This window comes from Galeopterus variegatus, unplaced genomic scaffold (genome assembly GCF_000696425.1).
Source record: "Galeopterus variegatus unplaced genomic scaffold, G_variegatus-3.0.2 Scaffold288, whole genome shotgun sequence".
NCBI classification, from domain to species: domain Eukaryota; kingdom Metazoa; phylum Chordata; class Mammalia; order Dermoptera; family Cynocephalidae; genus Galeopterus; species Galeopterus variegatus.
In genome coordinates this window covers 328,443-346,179 of record NW_007726399.1, presented here as the reverse complement: position 1 = coordinate 346,179, position 17,737 = coordinate 328,443, and the positions used below count along the sequence as shown (strand labels likewise).

General features: G+C 36.6%; 1 protein-coding gene across 1 annotated transcript in view; it reads left to right on the top strand.

Moving 5' to 3' along the window:
- Positions 1-17,737, top strand: part of ATP8A1 (ATPase, aminophospholipid transporter (APLT), class I, type 8A, member 1) — a 235,996-nt gene that overhangs the window by 70,741 nt on the left and 147,518 nt on the right. The window contains exons 8-12 of the mRNA XM_008567055.1: positions 1,354-1,423; positions 2,616-2,743; positions 7,241-7,352; positions 8,679-8,844; positions 14,962-15,089. Of these exons, the coding sequence (XP_008565277.1) occupies positions 1,354-1,423; positions 2,616-2,743; positions 7,241-7,352; positions 8,679-8,844; positions 14,962-15,089 (604 nt within the window). The remainder of the gene's footprint in view (positions 1-1,353; positions 1,424-2,615; positions 2,744-7,240; positions 7,353-8,678; positions 8,845-14,961; positions 15,090-17,737) is intronic.

The window sequence follows — 17,737 nt, the reverse complement described above, 5'->3', positions numbered from 1 at the left end:
GATTAAAAAATAAAATTTTGAATAATTAATAGAGCAAAAATATGAATATTGGAAGACTTCTTTAGTTGAAAAAAAGTAACAGCCTTTATGAAAGAAAGCCCATAGAGTAAATTGAACAACTTACAAAATTACTTTAAAATGAATCTGTAAAATATTTTATTAGTGTTCATGTGTTTAAGTAATTTCCACAAATCTTCAGGCCACAAGCTAAATGCCCATTTCTGAAATTTGGAATAGACTGTTTTGCACATGTACAAATTGGAAGTTGATTAGAAAATTTCAGGTGTTTGTGACTTAAAATTTTTTTTCTTTCTAGCTTTGAGTATACATGCTTATCAGAGACTACATTCATATTTACTTATATGATGTTGGTAAATTAAGCTTATTACATAACAAAGTTCTTAGATTCATTTAACTTCAGAATGCTTCTTCTTAGAGTTAAGGATCAAATTATACAGTTGGGCTACAAACTCCAGGTCTATAGTTGCTAGGCAAGTAAAGTCAGCATGTGAGAAGGAAAGACAGAAGATAGTCTGGGATGTGGAGCCTGGGTCAGACCTGGAGAACATGCACCCTTACACCAGCCACTGTACACCAGATTTGCCTAAAACACTCTGGTGGGGACCCACGAAGCGGATCTTCTAGGTTCAGGTCAAGCAGCAATAATGCCAAGTTGACTGATTTTAGTTTTGACTTTTGCTGCCACAAGAATCTCTCAAGAAAGTTTTACAAATAGGAGAGCAAGAGTAGAAAATACAGGGAGAGAAAAGTACATATCCATTGTCATTGTAAAATCTGTTCATGTAGATTTTTAAAGTACCCTTAAAATTTCAGTATTATGATTCATATGATCATATTCATCCTAGCTAAAAGGGTAGTAAATGCAAGTTTGTAGAAGAAGGAATCTGGAATTTTCTAATCAACCACTTTTCTTAACCAATTTACATGTGAGCCATGAGCATGAAATCTCACTTTGATATTTTTGAGCTAAAGGTAAATCTGGACACAAAACTGTTTTACATTTTAGATGCAGTCTGTGTTGTGTCTGTATGGATGAACAGTTTAAATCTAATGTGACAAATCTTTTCATTTGCATTATCTTGAAGACCATTACTGATTGTTGTCAGGAAATTGCTTTTGAGTCCTTCTGGCTGGAAAGCTGATCCATGAGTTGTCATGCATGGGTTCTGCCTCACAACATCTTGCTGTTAGAATGAAAGTCATCAAGTAGCTAGGTGACTGTAGGTTCGTCTAGAATGGAAGGCTTCAGTGAGCTGAGCATTTAAATAAGTTGTTATTTTTATGCTTTCCTTCCCCCACTAAATCTTTGTGCTTCTCCATTCTAAACAACAGTGAGCCCCAGGCCATGTGCTACATTGAAACATCCAACTTGGATGGTGAAACAAACTTGAAAATTAGACAGGTAAGATCAAATACAGGTTTATATCACCATTGCTGTTTTATTATGTAGAATTAAGAGCTTCTTTCCTAGTGTTATTATCTTGAGTTAGTAATTCTGTCCAGTTTCAGATATTTTCTCATTGAACCACTATGAAGAGGTTTTATAAACTGGTATTAAGTATTCTGGAAGACTAGATTTACTTGCCTAATGAAATATGGTTCATCATATAGATAGATACTATTTGTAATATTTTTATTTCATGTAATAGCCAACACTTGGTTGGATAATAATAATAGTAGTAGTAGTTCTGCATGTGGGATCCGAACCCTCGGCGGGAGCGCAGCCGCACTTCCCAAGCGGCGCACTAGTGCAGTGCGCCACCGGGCCGGCCCCTCTCATTGTTTTTATATGTTATTTATTTTTCCTTCTTACCTGGCTGAAATTATTATTTGGCTTTGCTATATTGAAAAGCCAGTTTCCATTGCTTTTGGAATACTCTCACTCCTCTTGGGGAATCATTTAGATTTCTGTATTTCCTTTTCATCCCATTCCTAGCAGAAAACAACAGTAAGGTTTTATTACTTTTAATATTTTAAGAGGGAGTTTAAAAGCATATATGCCCTTGGGTTCTAGGTGAATGGTGAGAATGACAGGGAGGGTTGGGATGTGAGGAACTAGATCATCACACAGGACCTGAACTCATTCTGCCACCAGAAGAGGGGTCGTGCTCAGTGCCAGCCACATCCAGTGGCCAGAAGGAAGAACTGTTTTGGAGTTCTCTACCTCAGTGGGCTAAAAAAACAGAAACAAAACTATTCTCTTTGAACACAGATTCTATCCATTTTTCATCTTCTTTTTTAGATTCAGAAAACGGATTCAGACTTTATTAATATTATTAAATATTAATTTTATTTTTGGAAGCAAATGGTTCTTTGGGGACTTCAAAATATCTTTGCAGACTAGTTTATAGTCTCTTAAATATATTTTCAAACTTTCACAGAAGCTGCCCTATTCTTGTGCCAAAAGTCTGTGCTCAAGTCAGGGAGGAAGGCATCCCTTAATCATAATTTGACAGGGAGTATTGTGTAAGTCAAGAGAATTCTTTATAAAATAATGGGATCCCTTAGATCTTAAGACCTGGATGAATTCAGAATTTCTCCTCTCCCCAACACAAGTTAATATATTCTTTGCTTATTTAAAAATTTCAAAACAGGGCTTACCAGCAACCTCAGATATCAAAGACATTGACAGTTTGATGAGAATTTCTGGCAGAATTGAGTGTGAAAGTCCAAACAGACATCTCTACGATTTTGTTGGAAACATAAGGCTTGATGGACATGGGTATGTAAAATTGGTGAAGAATTTACTGTGTCATAGTGTATTGCTGAGTGTCTTCCAAGTCTGGGTACATATTATTTTCTTGTGCTCTAAATTTGAATCCTTGAAACCCCTTTTTAAGCATTTCTATATTCTACCTCGAGTCTTTTGGTGAAAATGCTGGATCTTTACCCTATACATGTGATGTAGCTGAAGACTTCCCCAGGATTCCTGCCAGTCAAAGCAAGTGGGATGTTTTCAGGATTTTCCAGGCTTCTGGCACATTGTTTAGTGGGTAAATAACCTGTGGCTTATTCTTTGGCCAAAATACTTATGCTATAGGTTTAACTATCCAGTCTTCATGGCCTAGGTCTTTTCCTGTGATCTCTAGATGACTCAAGGAGTTCAGACTGTATTCCCAAGCAGTTCATTGTACTGGATAATTTCTTGTCTCCTTTTCTGTGTAATTCTGTATGCTCTTTTCTAGGCCATGTTACCAGCTATAGTTGTCTTTTGTTGTTACCTGCTTCCAGCCCTTCTCTCCTCTTCTCTCTCCTACCTCTTCCCTCCTTCATTCACTTATTAAAGCACCTAGTGGGCTAGGCCACTTACAGCATTAAGAAGGCAACAGTTTGTCCAGGCTGGCATAATAAAATATCTTAGACTGGGTAACTGATAAACAACAGAAAATATTGCTCACAGATGTGGAGGCTGGGAAGTGCAAGATCGAGGCACCAGCAGATTCAGTGTCTGGCAAGGGCCCATTCCTTATAGGTGGCAGCTGCAATATGTCCTCACATAGCAGAGGCCCTCAGACCTCTCTTAGAAGAGCATGAATCCTTCCCCCAAATCCCCACCTCTTAATATAACTACTTTTCAGTGTATGAATTGGGGGGGGGGGATACAGACACTCAGGCACCTTATGATTTTACTTGCAGTAAGGAAAGGGCAAACAAACAAACAATAAAATGATAAATAAGATTCTACACTATGTAAGAAAGTGATAAATGCTTTGGAAAAAAATATTACAGGATAAGGGAGATTGAGAGTCCTTGGGATGGAATCACATTTAGTTAGGATGGTTGCAGTCAGCCTTGATGAGAAGGTAGCATTTGAGCAATAATGAATAGGAGATGAGGAAGATAGCCATTGGAATATCTGGAGGGAGAGGATTCCAAACAAAGGGAATAGTCAATGCAAATTATTAGTTAGATCATTACATGATTTTAAAGTGTGAAAGTGCCTGGAGTAATAGTATAGTGTTAGAGAGGCCATTGTGGTTGGAGTGATGTGATCAAGGAAAAGAGGGATAGAAGAAGGGCTGAGAGATGATAGCAGGTCAGATCATATAGTGCTTTTTAGGCCATTGCGAGGGTGTTATATTGAGAGAAACAGGGATCCATTGGAGGGCTTGAAGGGGGGAAGATCAGTTCAATTTTGAACTTTAATAAGTTTATGATGTCTAAACAGAGATGTCCAGGAGATGGTTAAATATATATATGAAGTTTGGGATAGAAGTCTGGGTTCAGAGATAAATTTGGGAGTAGCTGGCACAGACTGAAAGCCATAGGATTGGAAGAACTTACTGGGAGTGAAAGGGTATATAGACAGAAAAATTGAGAGACCCAAAGGTTGTCCTAAGACTCTTCAACATTAAGAGGTTAGGAAAAGAGGAGGAACTAGCAAAAGAGTGAGACCAAGTTCACAGGATAGAAACCAAGAGAGAGTGAAGAAACTGTACCAAGGTGGAGAGGAAGTGACTAAATTGGGTCAGGATGTTGTTGATGTCAGGTACAGTGAGGCTGAGAATTAACAGTTGGATTTAGCAAGTGGAGATCATTGAGCTTGATAAGAACAGGTGGAGCCTGATGAGAGTAAGTCTGTGATAATGGAAGGGATAGAGTTGAAAATAGCAAGTATAGACTTCTTTTTGAAGGCATTTTGTTGCACAGGGGAGCCAAGAAATGGGGCAGGACCTGGCAGGAAGGGTACGGTCTTTCTTGCCTCCCTTCTTTCCCTGCTTCCTCTACTTTACAGTACAGCTCATCTACCAGGCATTTGTAGTAGCCAACTAAATGTCTGCTCAATGCACTGTTTCAGCCCACTGGCCTAATGGAATGTTATTGCTGCTTTCATTACCTCGTAATTGCATTATTAGAGTATTTGAATTCTAAAGGACATTTGAAGTATACCCTGATCTGTCATCCTCATTCAGATCCACCAAAAGCCTTCTTGTAATCTTTGAAGTAATTATATGTTGTTCTAAAATTTGCACAGAGTGATCTTTCTGTGAACATGTGGTTATAGACTAATGATAGATTTGGTTATACAAGGAGGGTTTCTGTAGTCTGACATTCCTAACTGGCCAGCTTCCATTTCTTACCAGTTCCCCATCAAATTGATGCCAAGCAAATCCATGCTGTGAAAGAGAAACTTTGTATGATGGTGCCAAGATTTAGGGTATAGATAGAATTTATATAATATGCTTTCTTTTATGTGGAACATGGAAACATTTTCAAGACCTTTCTATTTGTAGCACATTAGCCTTTTACAGTGATTACCCAGAGCTCTTGGAGACCCTTTGTAGTATGCTTTGATTCCTTTAAGGTTGAGGGGTTGTGGTCTAATGCTAGAATCTCTGGGATTCCAACTATGATGAAATCTGATAATAACTAGCTCTTCTTGGGTCCCTGTAATTGAAAAGTAGTATGTTTTGCTTTTGAAGAGTTTTTACCTAATTCCAGTCAATTCACACCACATATGCTAAGGCAACAGTGCTATATCATAACCCATTTGATAGGTGAGTAACAGTTGGCACTGTATACACCCCAGAGCATAGTCCAGCAGTTTCTCAAGAATTTCTTGGAAATCTGCTTTAGCCCAAAGCCCCTCCCAACTCTGAAGTGCACCCCCAATTTTAAGACATACAGAAGAGAGGTTTCCTCCCAGATGGATCCTGAAGGCATGATGTTGTGTATAAAGAATGAGAAATGTAGTTACTTTGTTCTTTCTATTAGCTGGAATACACTATTTCTTAAAGATTCACTGAAGTGCTGGTATTACCCACCTGGATTGATTTCACCTGAGCCAAGAGAATTGTGTGGATCCTGAAAGAAGGTCCAAGGCCCAAGCTGCTGCTGGCCTCAGAAGCCTGCTGGACCATAGAAACCCACCAGAGATGGTCTCATTCTCCCTTTGCCGCCACTGACAAAGAGTTTCTGTGCTCTCTGCAGACTTTTCTTGGAGAATTGTGTCCTCCTTTTTCCTGAATGTTTTTTTAAAATGGATTTCCATTTATATTTGACTTTTCTTTTTTGCTTTATGTCTTATGAAAATGAATACTTGGTAATAGGAATTGTTGAGCCATTAAAGCTTATATATTACATTCCCATCAAGAACCCCAGTATGTCTGTGATAGCTTTGTACCCTTCTTATATCCCTGTGTGAGTTGTATCACCCAACAATCTACTATAGTGTGTAGCCTTAGGAAAAACCACAAAGACCCAACTTGAGCCTTATTTATAAAGAATGTAGTTTAAGTTATAGGGGATGAATAACTTCAAAATGCTTACCAATCCTTGGAAATTCATTTGCAATTCTGGATAACTGATCATCAAATACTATAAAATGAGTATCCTAGAGAATTTAAGTACTAGGACTTGCCTCGGGGGGGCAGGGATGGCAACACAAGTATATGATCAGATCTGTGTATTTATCTTGCATATTTTTTGAACCTTTATTATTCACAAAGCTATTTTTAATTTAAAGAATTTTGTGTATGTATTGGAGGCGTGGGAGGAACAGAGCCCCTAGCCTCACCTCTTCCAAACATTTTAGAAACATAAATCAACTTAATTCAGGAAAAGTTATAAATAGGTTTGAAAATTAGCCTCTGAATTTCAAAACATTGCCTGCTATTTTGAATAGTATGTTACTTTTTTCAGGCTACCATAATAAAATACCACAGTCTAGGTGGCTTTAATAACAGAAATGTATTTTTCTCACAGTTCTGTAGGTTGGAGTGTGAGATCAGGGTACCAGCATGGTCGGGTTCTGGTGAGGGTCCTTTTCCTGGCTGGCAAAAAGTGTCTTCTCTCAGTGTCCTCACATGGCAGAAACAAAGAGAGGATATCTCTCTGGTGTCTCTTCTTATAAGGTGTCCCATCCTGAGGGCTTCACCCTCGTGGATTCTTCTAAACCCAGTTACCTCCCACAGGTGCTATCTCCAAATACCATCACTTTGAGGGTTAGAGCTTCACTGGGACACAGTTCAGTCCATAGCAGATAGTGAAGTTATAGGAAATGGCTGGTTTGTTGTTAAGGGAGAAGCAACTTAAGCGCTTTCCTTCAGTTGTTTCTGTTTAACAAAATTTTTCTTATTGATGGGAAAATTACTTTCTTTCCAAAAATAAATGTAGAAAGGTTATTTTAATAATGAAACATTTGGAAGTACATGATGGCTGTCGAATTCTTAAGCATTTTAGAAAATGTTATTTCTAATGTGAACATAATCTGTCCTAGCACTGTTCCTCTGGGAGCAGATCAGATTCTTCTTCGAGGTGCTCAGTTGAGAAATACACAGTGGGTTCATGGAATAGTTGTCTACACTGGACATGACACCAAGCTGATGCAGGTGGGATTTTTATGAGATCTTTTGGACCTAAGCCTTGTAAATGTATCGTTTGTAGCTGTCAGTGTGGTAATACCAAACATAGCCGACCATCTGTCACAGATTCCCGAGCCCCACCCAGTACACCCAGAATCTGGTACTCCAGTGATTGGGGCCTTGAAATTAGCTCCCTATAAGAAAGGTTCACTGCTCACAGGAACACTAGAAAGTTTCACCAGAGATCACGCTATACATGAACTCTCAAAGATTTTGTCTGTTGGTGCATTGGCAGCATTTACTATTGCAGTAACTATTACAAGTTGTCTATGTAATTAATATAATTATGAGTACTCTGCATTAAAGTGTTTGTCTTATAATTTTATTTTAATGCAGTGATCACATTTTAAAATTTATTTTTATTATAAAATTTTTGAAATTGTGAATCAGATGGCCATTTTTCATAGCATTTGTATGTATAAGGCTATTTTTGCCATCAACTTTAATCCTAGCCCTAATGTTTACACATGTCTGTATTAGTCCTTCTCTACATCGTACCATCAGTGTTCAGGTATGGGAAACTCAATTTTAAGATACTAAATGAAAATCTGCTCTCTAAGGACTAATACCTTTATATATTGTACAAGCACAAAGATGTTAACAAGCAAGTGGGACTATTCTTAATGATTCCACCCCTAGCCATTCTATAAATCTTCATTTTATATTGATTTCAATAGATTTAATTTTCTGTCCCGTGGATGCATTGGTTTGCACAGATCTAGCATTACCATTTGAACCTTCAAATACAACTGAGGAAACTTGCCTGTTATACTTTATAGCCAGGATTACTTGAATTGCTGCTGTGTTTAGTAAAACACCTAAATGCTACCAGAAATTTGAAACTCAGACATCCTTTAAATGTTACCTTCATGCTTTAGAATTTCCAGGTGTCAAAGTACATAGGCTTTTGTCTCTGCCTCTTTTGCATAGCTGAGACACTAATGAGATGCTTCCAGACTACCCTGTTTGCTTAAGTAGCCATGTAGTGCATTGTTCATCTTACCTGCCACAATGTAAAAGCTATGTCTACAAAAAGAATGTTGTTTCTTCTCTTCTTTCTGATTGTTTTACTTCCTAGAAAAAGGCTTGGGTGGTATAGTGGCCTTGAGAAAAAGAGGTGATTAACCATTGACGTCTTATTACATTTGTCATGGGTTTTGCATAACTGTCACGTGTCCACCATCTCTAGATATTGAGTTGTGACTGACTTTGTCAAGCTCATCAAAATACTAAGTGCACACAACTGAATCATTTGTGCACATTTTTTATTACTCATCTTGTTTCTTTTTACAGAATTCAACAAGCCCACCACTTAAGCTCTCAAATGTGGAACGGATTACAAATGTACAAATTTTGATTTTATTTTGTATCTTAATTGCCATGTCTCTTGTCTGTTCTGTGGGCTCAGCCATTTGGAATCGAAGGCATTCTGGGAAAGACTGGTATCTCAATCTAAACTGTAAGCAGTAAAGTGCTTACTGCACTTAATTTTTTTCTTTTATTAAAGCATGTATTTAACTTTGCAACTATTCTAAATTGTTTTTATAGTCATTGATTTATTTCAACATTAGAACTGTTAATAATACCATGACTTTGTTTCTTCATATACTTTACAATGTATCTGGCATACAATGTATCTGGCATAGCTGTTTTATATTTATTACTGAGAAGGAAGAGCATAATCTACCTAGGAGAATAATTTACTTAGGGCTGAATAGTACTCTATGGTTTGGATTGTTTTTGCTGTTGCTTTTTGTTGGTTTGCCCTTAAAGCATGCTTTAAATTGGAAATGCTGGAGAGCTGCTGGGCCCACACACCCCAAGCCAGCTGCACCAGAACAGGCAAGCACCATGTGCCACAGGGCTCCTACCCCAGGCCAGACCCCATTGCCTAGAGAGGTCCAAGAACCACCAGGCCCACATGCCCCAAGCCAGCCACTCCAGAACAGGCAGGCGCTGCCCCATGGGACCCTCAGCCCAGGCCAGTCCCCACCACCCAGAATCAGCAGTCCCTGTGGAATCCAGGCCAGACACCAAGGTGGAAAGAGTGGACCATGATACCCCCTGCCACAGTGACTAAACACCAAAGGAAAGATACCATAAATATGAAAAATCAAGAAAGTACACCACCACCAAAGGAAAATAATAACTCTCAAGCTCTACATCCTATAGAACAGGAAGTCCTTGAAATGACTGACGAGGAATTTTGTGCAATAATTCTAAGAAACTAAACGAGATACAAGAAAACTCAGTTAGACAAGACAAAGAAATGAGAAAAAGTATACAAGACCTGAAAGAAGAAATGTACAAAGAAATCAATGCTGTGAAAAAGAATGTAGCAGAACTTGTAGAGCTGAAGGATTCATTCCATGAAATAAAAAACACAACAGAGAGTCTAACCAGCAGGCTAGAACAAGCAGAAGAGAGAATTTCTGATCTTGAGATAGGCTGTTCAAAATAACACAGGTGGACAAAAAAAGAAAAAAATTTTAAAAATTGAAGAAAATCTAAGAGAGATAATAGACAACCTTAAGTGCTCAAATATCCGAATCATGGGTATTCCAGAAGAGGAGGAAAAGGGAAATGGCATTGAAAACATATTCAATGAAATAATAGTAGAAAATTTCCCAAGTATAGGGAAAGACACAGATCTTCAGATTCAGGAGGCTTAAAATACTCAAACATATTCATCCTGAAAAGGTCCTCTCCAAGACATGTTAAGTCAAACTGGCAAAACTCAAAGACAAAGAGAGAATCTTAAAAGCTGCAAGAGAGAAGTGTCAAGTTACCTATAAGGGAGGCCCAACCAGAATAACATCGGATTTTTCATTGGAATTACTAAAAGCCAGAAAAGAGTGGGATAATATATTCAAAATACTAAAAGATAAAAATTACTAGCCAAGAATACTTTACCCACCAAGGCTGTCTTTCTGAAATGAAGGACAAATAGTATATCTCTCAGACAAGCAAAAACTGCAGGAGTTCACTACCACATGACCAACCTTACAAGAAATTCTCAAGGGAAAACTGGGTTTGATACCCGAAAAACAACCATCACTGCCATGAATACTCAAGAAAGAACAAAACCCACCAGTAAAATAAAAATGCTAACAATAAAGAGAAAAATGGTTTATCTACCACCCCAAGAAACCAACAAACACAAAAGTCAAACAGAAACTCAGAAAGAAAGGAAGAAAAGATACTTAAGACATCCAAACAAAAATGAATAAAATGCTAGGAGTAAATCAGCTTTCAATAATAACTCTAAATGTAAAAGGATTAAATTCCCCACTCAAAAGACACAGACTGACTGACTGTGTTAAAAAGATGGAATCAAATATATGCTGCCTTCAAGAGACTCACCTCACCTCTAAAGACACAGAGACTAAGAGTGAAAGGATGGAAAAAGATATACCATGCAAACAGAAACAAAAAACAAACTGGAGTAGCTATTATGTCAGATAAAATAGACTTTAAACCAAAAACCATAAAAAGAGATAAAGAAGGCCACTATATAATGATAAAAGGATCTATCCATCAGGAAGACAAAAACAGTCTTAAATATGTATGCAGCCAACATAGGAGCAGCCAGATTTGTAAAACAAATGCTATTAGACCTAAGGAATGAGATAGACACTAATACCATGATAGCAGGGGACCTGAACACCCCACTCTCAACATTGGACAGATCATCTAGGCAGAAAATCAATGAACACAAGATCAAAACAATACTTTAGAACAATTGGACTTGGCAGATATCTACAGAACATTCCATCCAACAACCTCAGAATATTCATTCTTCCCATCAGCACATGGAACATTCTCCAGGATAGACGACATGTTAGGTCACAAAGCAAGTCTGAACACATTCAAAAAAATTGGAATTATTCCATGTATTTTTTCAGATCACAATGGATTAAAATTAGAAATCAATAACAAACTTAACTCTGGAAACTATACATACACATGGAAATAAAACAACATTCTACTTAATGACATATGGGTCCAAGAAGAAATTAAACAAGAAATCAAAAACTTTATTGAAACTAATGAAAATAATGACACAACATACCAAAACCTGTGGGATACTGCAAAAGCAGTACTAAGGGGGAAATTTATCACATTAAGTGCTTACTTCAGAAGAATGGAAAGATGGCAAGTAAACAACCTAATACTTCACCTTAAAGAACTAGAAAAACAAGAACAATCCAATCCCAAAGTTAGTAGATGGAAAGAAATAATTAAGATCAGAGCAGAGCTAAATGAAATAGAAACATGAAAAAATGATACAAAAGATCAATGAAACAAAAAGTTGGTTTTTTGAAAAGATAAATAAAATTGACAAACCGTTAGCAAGGCTAACTAAAAAAAGGAAGAGAGAAGATACAAATAACAAAAATTAGAAATGAAAAAGGTGGTATTACAACTGATACCTCAGAAATACAAGGAATCATTAGAGACTACTATAAACAACTATATGCCAACAAATTTGAAAATCTGGAGGAAATAGATAAATTTCTGTACACACTCAAACTACCGAAACTGAGCCTAGAAGATGTAGAAAATCTGAACAGACCAATAAAAATAAAAGAGATTGAGGCTGTTACTGGAAGTCTCCCAACAAATAAAAGCCCAGGACTGGACGGGTTCACTGCAGAATTCTACCAAACCTCCAAAGAGGAATTGATACCAATTCTCTACATACTATTCCAAAAGATTGAAACAGAGGCCATTCTCCCAAACTCATTCTATGAGGCAAACATCACCCTGATACCAAAACAAGACAAAGATACAACAAAAAAACCCTACAGGCCAATATCCTTGATGAATATAGGCGCAAAAATCCTCAATAAAATAATGGCTAACAGAATACAGCAAAACATACAGAAAATTATACACCATGATCAAGTGGGATTCATCCTAGGGATGCAAGGTTTGTTCAACATATGCAAATCAATAAATGTGATATACCACACTCATTAAATCAGAGACAAAAACCATATGATCTCTATAGAAGCTAAAAAGCACTTGACAAAATTCAACATTTGTTCATGATAAAGACTCTCTACAAGTTAGGTATAGATGGAAAGTATCTCAACACAATTAAAGCCATATATGATATGCCCACTGCCAATATCATCCCGAACAAGAACTAGACAAGGATGCCCACTCTCACCACTCCTGTTCAACATAGTGTTGGAAGTACTAGCCAGAGCAATCAGAGAAGGAAGGAAACAAAGGGCATCCAGATTGGAAAAGATGAAGTTAAACTGTCCCTATGATCCTGTATATCTAGCAGCCTAAAGCCTCTACCAAAAAACTCTTAGAGTTGATAAATGATTTCAGCAAAGTTGCAAGATACAAAATCAATACACAAAAATCAGTAGCATTTCTATGCTCCAACAGTGAACATGTAGAAAAAGAAGTCAAGAAAGCTAGTCCATTTACAGTAGCCACCAAAAAATAAAATATTTAGGAATGAAGTTAACCAATGATGTGAAAAATCCTCATGATCACTGTTGAGAGAAATTAAAGAGGCACAGGAAGGTGGAAAGATATGCCATGCTCTTGAATTGGAAGAATTAATATTGTGAAAATGTCCATACTACCCAAGGTGATCTACAAGTTCAGTGCAATCCCCATCAAAATTCCAATGACATTTTTCTCAGAAATGGAAAAAACTATCCTGACATTTATATGGAATAACAAAAGACCATGAATAGCCAAAGCAATTCTGAGCAAAAAAAAATAAAGATGGAAGCATAACACTACCTGACTTTAAACTATACTACAAAGCTATAATAACCAAAGCAGCATGATACTGGCATAAAAATAGACACACGGATCAATGGAATAGAACAGAGAACCAGAAATCAACCCATACACCTACAGCCATCTGATCTTTGACAAAGGCACCAAGTCTACACACTGGGGAAGAGACTGCCTCTTCAGCAAATGGTGCTGGGAAATCTGGGTATCCATATGTAGGAGAATGAAACTAGACCTGTACCTCTTACCATATACCAAAATGAACTCAAAATGAATTAAAGAATTAAATATACATCCTATAAGAATAAAACTCCTTAGAGAAAACATAGGGGAAACACTCCAGGAAGTAGGACTGGGTACAGATTTCATGAATATGACCCCAAAAGCACTGGCAACTAAAGGAAAAATAAACAAATGGGATTATATCACATGAAAAAGCTTCTGCACAGTAAAAGAAACAATTAACAGAGTGAAAAGAAACCAACAAAGTGGGAGAAAATATTTGCAAATTATACATCTGACAAATATATCCAGAATATACAAGGAAGTCAAACAACTTTACAGCAAAGAAACATATAACACAATCAAAAAATGGGCAAAGGAACCGAATAGCCATTTCTCAAAGGAAGATATACAAATGGCTAACAGACACATGAAAAAAAAATCAACATCACTCAGCATTTAGGAAATGCAAATCAAAACCACTTTGAGATAACATCTCACTCCAGTTAGGATGGCTAACATCCAAAAGACCAAGAATGATAAACACTGGTGAGGTTGCAGAGAAAAAGGAACTCTCATACACTGTTGGTGGGACTGCAAAATGGTGCAGCCTTTATGGAAAATGGTATGGAGGTTCCTCAAACAATTACAGATAGATCTACCATATGACTCAGCTATTCCACTGCTGGGTATACACCCACGGAATGGAAATCATCATGTCAGAGGTATACCTGGATTCCCATGTTTATTGCAGCACTATTTGCAATAGCCAAGAGTTGGAACCAGCCCAAATCTCCATCGTCAGATGAGTGAATAAGGAAAATGTGGTATATTTACACAATGGAATACTACCCTGCTATAAAAAAAGAATGCAGTACTACCATTCTCAGCCACATGGATGGACTTTGAGAAAATTATATTAAGTGAAACGAGTCAGGAACAGAAAGAGAAATACCACGTTCTCACTTTTTTGTGGGAACTAAAAATAAATAAGTAAATAAATATACAAACAAATAAACCATGGGGGGGTGTGGGGAGAAGAGGACACAATAATCACAACAATTCCTTGAACTCTTTAAGACAAATGAACAGATATGATGCTGATGGCAGTGGGTAGGGAGAGGGAGGGGGGAAAGAGGAACTGGTAAAGGGACACAAAAATCAATTACATTGTATGTTGATAAGTTAAAAGAAAAAAATGTTTTAAATAAACTAATAAATAAATTGGAAATGGTTTTAAGAATTCATGTAAAAGTGATTCTGTCCAATTGAAATGTTACATTTATAAATCCTCAGTCCTGTCCCTAATATCAGTGAATTTCCTATTTGGGACAGAATTTGTAATACTTGATAGTCTTTTCACTTTTAGTACTATTGTGCAGCTCTTAATTGGATTAAGAACATATTGAAGAAAACTAATGCAATTCCATCTTGAAGGATGTATTTGAGAATTAGGATATGTTATCAGCAAAGTGTTTCTCCCAAATTATCTAGATACGCTGTGTAAGAAATATATACTACATTTCTGGTCAATGCAAATAAAATATAAAACTGTAAATGACATTCTTCCTGTCTTTCCCAATAGATGGTGGTGCTAATAATTTTGGACTGAATTTCTTGACCTTCATTATACTTTTCAACAATCTCATTCCTATCAGCTTGTTGGTTACATTAGAAGTGGTGAAATTTACCCAGGCATACTTCATAAATTGGGTAAGTATGAATTATTATTGTTTGTCATCACCATAAGCATATATTTTGTCTTTTTTCTTATGATTGGGTCTTTTGATCTTTCAGAGAAAAAAAAATCTTAATTATACCTACCTGTTATTGACTACAAGATGACATTTTTGTGCCTTATATAGTTATAATATAGTCCCTCATTTCAGAATCACACAAGCTTACAGACCAGACATCCTGGGAAAAATAGGTCTCTCGTTAAGGAAATCTGTTTTGGGATACATGGTGATCATGAGGAAAGGAGAACCCAGAGTTTAGAGTTAAAATATCTGGATTGTAGTTCTAGTATGATAAATTACTAGGTGTGTAAACTTTGCCAAGTTACTTGATTTCTTTGAAAATCATTTTCTTAGACACTAACAGAGGGAAGATAAAACATATATTACCTACGTCTCATGGTGTTTGTATAAATCAGGGAGTCTCTTGACACAGCAGAGCTTCATGAACAATCAAGCACTATACAAATAACGTATTTGCTTCTATTACCAACCAGATTGTGTATCATGTTTATTCATCTGTATAGTTTATTTTTCCACACCGTAAACAATTTCACTTATGCTTGAATTTTACAAACAATGGAATACTATTCTGCCATAAAATAGAATGAAATTCTGTCATTTGCAGCAACATGGATGAAATTAGAGAAAATGATGTTAAGTGAAATAAGCTAGACACAGAAAGAAAAATACAGAATGTCCTGACTCATAAGTGAGAGCTAAAAAATAAAAATAATAATAATAAATAAACATATGATTTTGTCTTCTTAATTTTTTTCTCATATATTTTTTAATAACACACTTGGAAAAATGTGTTATCTGTTTCCCTAACTTTTTAAGATAAAATATGTTGTTCTTGTAACTTTATTTTTACCAAAGCTAAAATTAATGAATCTATGTAATATCAATAAACATTCAGGTCTAATCTGCCAGAAAGTTTAATTTTCCTTTATTTTGAAAATTTTTTGTGATATTTTTGATATTTCTTTCTTTTTAAATCATTTTAAAGTCTTTCAATATGAACAATATTAGGATTTTTAAGAATATAACTGATGATACTTTGCAACTGCTGATTATCTTCCTGTGGCATATGATCCACCTACACTGTCAATCTCTTAATTCATTGGTAAAGATCAGTGTAATTTAGAAATCTAAAATGAACTGCAGGCATAGACCCATTCATACAGGATTGTGTAATAAAATGTGTACAAATACAATTAAAACTTACTGAAGGTTCTCACTTATAAAAATAAGCTAATTCATTGTGAAGATCAAATAACTAGTTGATCACTTTATTATTTGGATTTTCAAAAATAGTATTTGCTTCAAATAATTATATAATTTTATTGTTGAGTGAACTCAGCTGGCTTATGCTTTTCAGCCACCTTTCTAACATACAGAGATTTTATAATATTCCTGACATGGAAGTCTGGTTTTCCATTCTTCTCTTACAAGGCAGCTTCTTCCTTGTATAAAAATGTGATTAGTAGTTGTCTTCCTTTGATTTGGTTTTGCCCAATGGATCTATCATGAAAAATTTTTAATCTTCCTTCTGAATAATAGCCTTGCAAAATATCTGAACTCAGCTATCATGCCTATTTTTCTACTGTATCTTTTTCTCCCTAAAGAAACATCCTTTATCTCCTTTCTTTGTTCGTCATTCCATATGATTTCCAGATTAATCTCCATTCTGGTCACTCTTCTCAGAATATGGCCCAGGTGGTTAATGTCTCTCTTAAAACATGGCATGTAACACACACACACACACACACCCTCACACACCCTCACACACATACACACACACACACCCTCAACTGCCTATTCCAGAAATGATATTGATCAGTTCAGAATACAGACAGGAGAGAGATTGGCTTTGATTTAGACTTTGGCCTTTTCATTTGACATGTGCAAATCTGTAAACTATAACCCTGGCTTGTCAGTAAAATATTCTACAATAGAAAATACTAATTTTATAAGATAATATAATAAAATTTCATGATTACTGGGCACAATGTAAGTACAAATAGGAACTAAAACTCTACATTTTTATTTGGCTTTTATCAAGTGCATTTATTTTGCTTTCAAGTATATAGAGTGCAAGAAACTTGGCCCAGAAAGTATTACCAGATAGAATTTCTTGAGTAACTTTTCCAGGGGGTTGAGGACCTAATTATTTGAGCAATATTTAGTTGCTGTTTTCTAGCGCATGTCATTAACCACTTACTTAGTGTAAAACACCACAGGAAGCACTCGATGTACGTATCTCATTTCATTTCTACAAATAGGTCACTGATATAATGGTGGAATGATAGTAAACTTAGATTACCTGATTCCAGAGATAGGTACTAACTACCATACTGTTCTATCCTTACTATGAAGTATGATATTCTGTATTGAGTACTTTTCAGAAAAATCAAATTTCAGGGCCGGCCCGGTGGCGCACTGGATAAGTGCGCTGCTTGGGAAGCGCGGTGGCGCTCCCGCCCGAGGGTTCGGATCCCACATACAGACCGGTTCCCGCTCACTGGCTGAGCGAGGCGCGGGAGCAACACCGAGGGTTGCGATCCCGTTGCCGGTCCCCGGTCCGGTACGGGGGCAACACTGAGGGTTGCGATCCGTTGCCGG